General features: G+C 34.5%; 1 protein-coding gene across 1 annotated transcript in view; it reads left to right on the top strand.

Moving 5' to 3' along the window:
• LOC118336956 (calpain-8-like) overlaps positions 1–1,925 on the top strand; it is a 5,642-nt gene extending 3,717 nt beyond the window's left edge. The window contains 1 exon segment of the mRNA XM_035673731.1: positions 1,716–1,925. Within this exon segment, the coding sequence (XP_035529624.1) occupies positions 1,716–1,925 (210 nt within the window).
• The last annotated feature ends 990 nt before the right edge of the window (positions 1,926–2,915 follow it).

Genomic DNA, 2,915 nt, shown 5'->3' on the forward strand with positions numbered 1-2,915 from the left:
AAACGAAGTAGAATAATATACACTAGAACTAGTAACATTGTTTTACACAGTACCTTATCTTGCATTAAGTGCTCACGACAGTTATTTACATCATGCAGTAAAAGCAGGACAATTAAAAGTTGCAATAAAATTCTTTTAGCGTTACTTTAATACACAACTCCTGCTCAAACAACATACTTGACTTTCCATGTTATATAGTACAGAATAAATGATTAATTCACAAATTCACTATTGCTATAAGCCATAAATAGATATTTTTTGTTCATCAATAATAGACAATAACATTTAATTTTTATCTCAATAAATCAATCAAATCACTCTTTACTTTTAGCTAAATGACAAAACACAATACTGTCTTCTGTATTCCAGACAGTTTCTGGACTAATCCACAGTATCGGGTCAAGATTCATGGTGAATATTCTGAGAAAATTGGTTCGAAAAATGTGCTGCTGTCTCTTATGCAAAAGCCTGACAAGAGGAACCGACGCCTGGTCCAAAATCTCCACATTGGATTCTCTGTGTTTGAGGTAAAAATGACTCTTTATTGTTTCTGTCTGTTATGTACATATTACATATTGGTTATTAGAAGGTAGGCATGTCAGCCACACAGGCCTTTATGTTTATCATTCAAATTTACCTTATTTTTCAAACTTGAACCACAACAGTATAATGCATACACAACTACGTGAAAAGATCCCAACAGTTAGAAATACCATGTATTGGGATACAATGGGTTAGATGATTGAACTGACTACTTTTTTCACATTCAAAATGACATTGATAGCAACAGGTGGACTATCAATGAGATTCAAAATTCAAACAGTAAACTGGATTAAATATTGTACATGCATCATTTTCTGTAAATCCCTTCTGCTTGTGAAGGAAATTTGAATCCAACTTGAGAAAGGTGGACACCTTCATTAACAATAAAAAATACAACATAGAGAGGAAATAACAGAATGTTTATAAAAATCTTTATTAATCACAAACAAAACGTTTTAAACAATCGTGCAGCATATTCCAAGTCTCAAGTATTCTCAGATATTCAGGTTGCCGTAAACACATATATATTTACTATAACACCGGTATATCTAATTTACTTTGTTGTAACTCCACTGGGTAAGCTAACTTTTCACATTCAAACATAATTAATGAGTATGCAAAGAAAGCTCCAGTGAGGGAATTCCCACACTTTTGTGTACAAAGTGGGAGTTTCATTAGCATGATTTCACATGAGTGACTAAGTCAAAAACACGTTTTGCTTGTAAGGATTTTGGGAGATTAAAATCTAAAATTAATAAATGATTGAATATGTGAATTAATCAGGTCAAAAGGGCTTGTTTCTCAAGGGATCATCTTCAAAGGAGTCAAAGGACGGTAGCAGTAAATCTAAAGTAAACACAATAACTGAATGACTAAAGTCAAAGTTCATGCAGCCACAACAGTTTGCTAGCAGGTGTAGGTCTTGGGCAGAGTCTGCTTTTCCTTTCGAGTGAGTATATGCATGTAATAATAATAGATTTCTGACACTGAATTGGTTGCTTTTTCTCCCCAACATGAACTCGTCTTCCACTGATTTCCCTCAAGGTGACTGAAAAAGTAAGAGACTGTTTAATCCCATCCCATCCTTATACACAACATTCTCCACCAGCATTGTGGATCTCTGGTAAAGGATATAAACTGCAGAGAATGTAAATATCTACTTATTGTTACAGTACAAGAAGCAGAAGGGAAAATTCCCAGCCTCTTTCTTCAGCAGCCAAGCACCTGCCGCCCAAACTAAAACCTACATGAATGCACGTGAGGTGATGGAGTTCACTTTGCTAAAGCCTGGTGAATACCTGATTGTGCCATCCACCTTCAACGCCAATGAGACAGCCTCCTTCATCCTGACCATCCACTCCAAAGCAGAGACCCATGGCTAGTATGCTCACCCTCTCAATCCACTGCTTGTCATCAAGAATATGACTAATAAGAAAAAATAACACTGACACTAATCAATTATATGTGGAATGTCTTTGGTCTTTCTCCACAGTGAAAACTCTGGTGACCATCAACACAAGCCAGTTCAAAAGGTGTGCAAGATTTAATAATATCATTATATTATTGGGGTTTATATTGTTCTGATATTGTGTTACATGTTCTTTACTCTATTTTAGCCATATTTATATTTAGCGTATGTGAAATATGTTTTTACAGTCGTATTTGAGTTAAAATGACCCATTTCTTCTTCTATTTTCTCTTCTACTTTTATTTACCAGCCCAAAAAGGTCCCAAATGTACAAGAAGATGAAAATAAGAAATCCCTTTTCCGTCAGTACTCCGACAAGGTAATATTTGTCTCACTGAGTTAAGTTGAGTTTGACTACTCCTTAGTATAAATGTATTTAAAATCCACCAGTTTTCACATTGTTCAAAGCTTCAGCAATTAATACTTTTGCCCATTCTTTTGATTTAATGGTCTACAACTTGTTTGGTTCTCTCTTATCGCCTTCATCAACCACATTTCCTGAATTTTCTTTACAATCATCAGTTGAAACATGGCTCACATAAATGCTAATGATACTTTGTAACTGCTGGATGTGTAAAAAGGCAATCATTTGCTAACATGATATCCAAATCACTTATAAGACCAGTATGTCAAACTTGCGTGATGTTCAGTGTGTTGTGGAGTTCTGCTTATGTAGCAATGATTGTCTTTTAGCATAACAGAGGCTCAATTGTTTTTTTCAATTATTCACAATTCATTCAACACGTGTTGACAGGAAACTCACTAATGAAAGCTTAAAGATTCCCTCCAGACAGGAATTAAGACATATATACCAGTAGTAGAATATATTTTTTCTAAAAAAAAAAACATTCACATTAATATCCTTTAATAGGCATCTACTCTACTACCACATTAAAAATTCCAG

Source organism: Morone saxatilis, unplaced genomic scaffold (assembly GCF_004916995.1).
Source record: "Morone saxatilis isolate NCDOM2014 unplaced genomic scaffold, NCSU_SB_2.0 Contig3, whole genome shotgun sequence".
Lineage (NCBI taxonomy): Eukaryota > Metazoa > Chordata > Actinopteri > Moronidae > Morone > Morone saxatilis.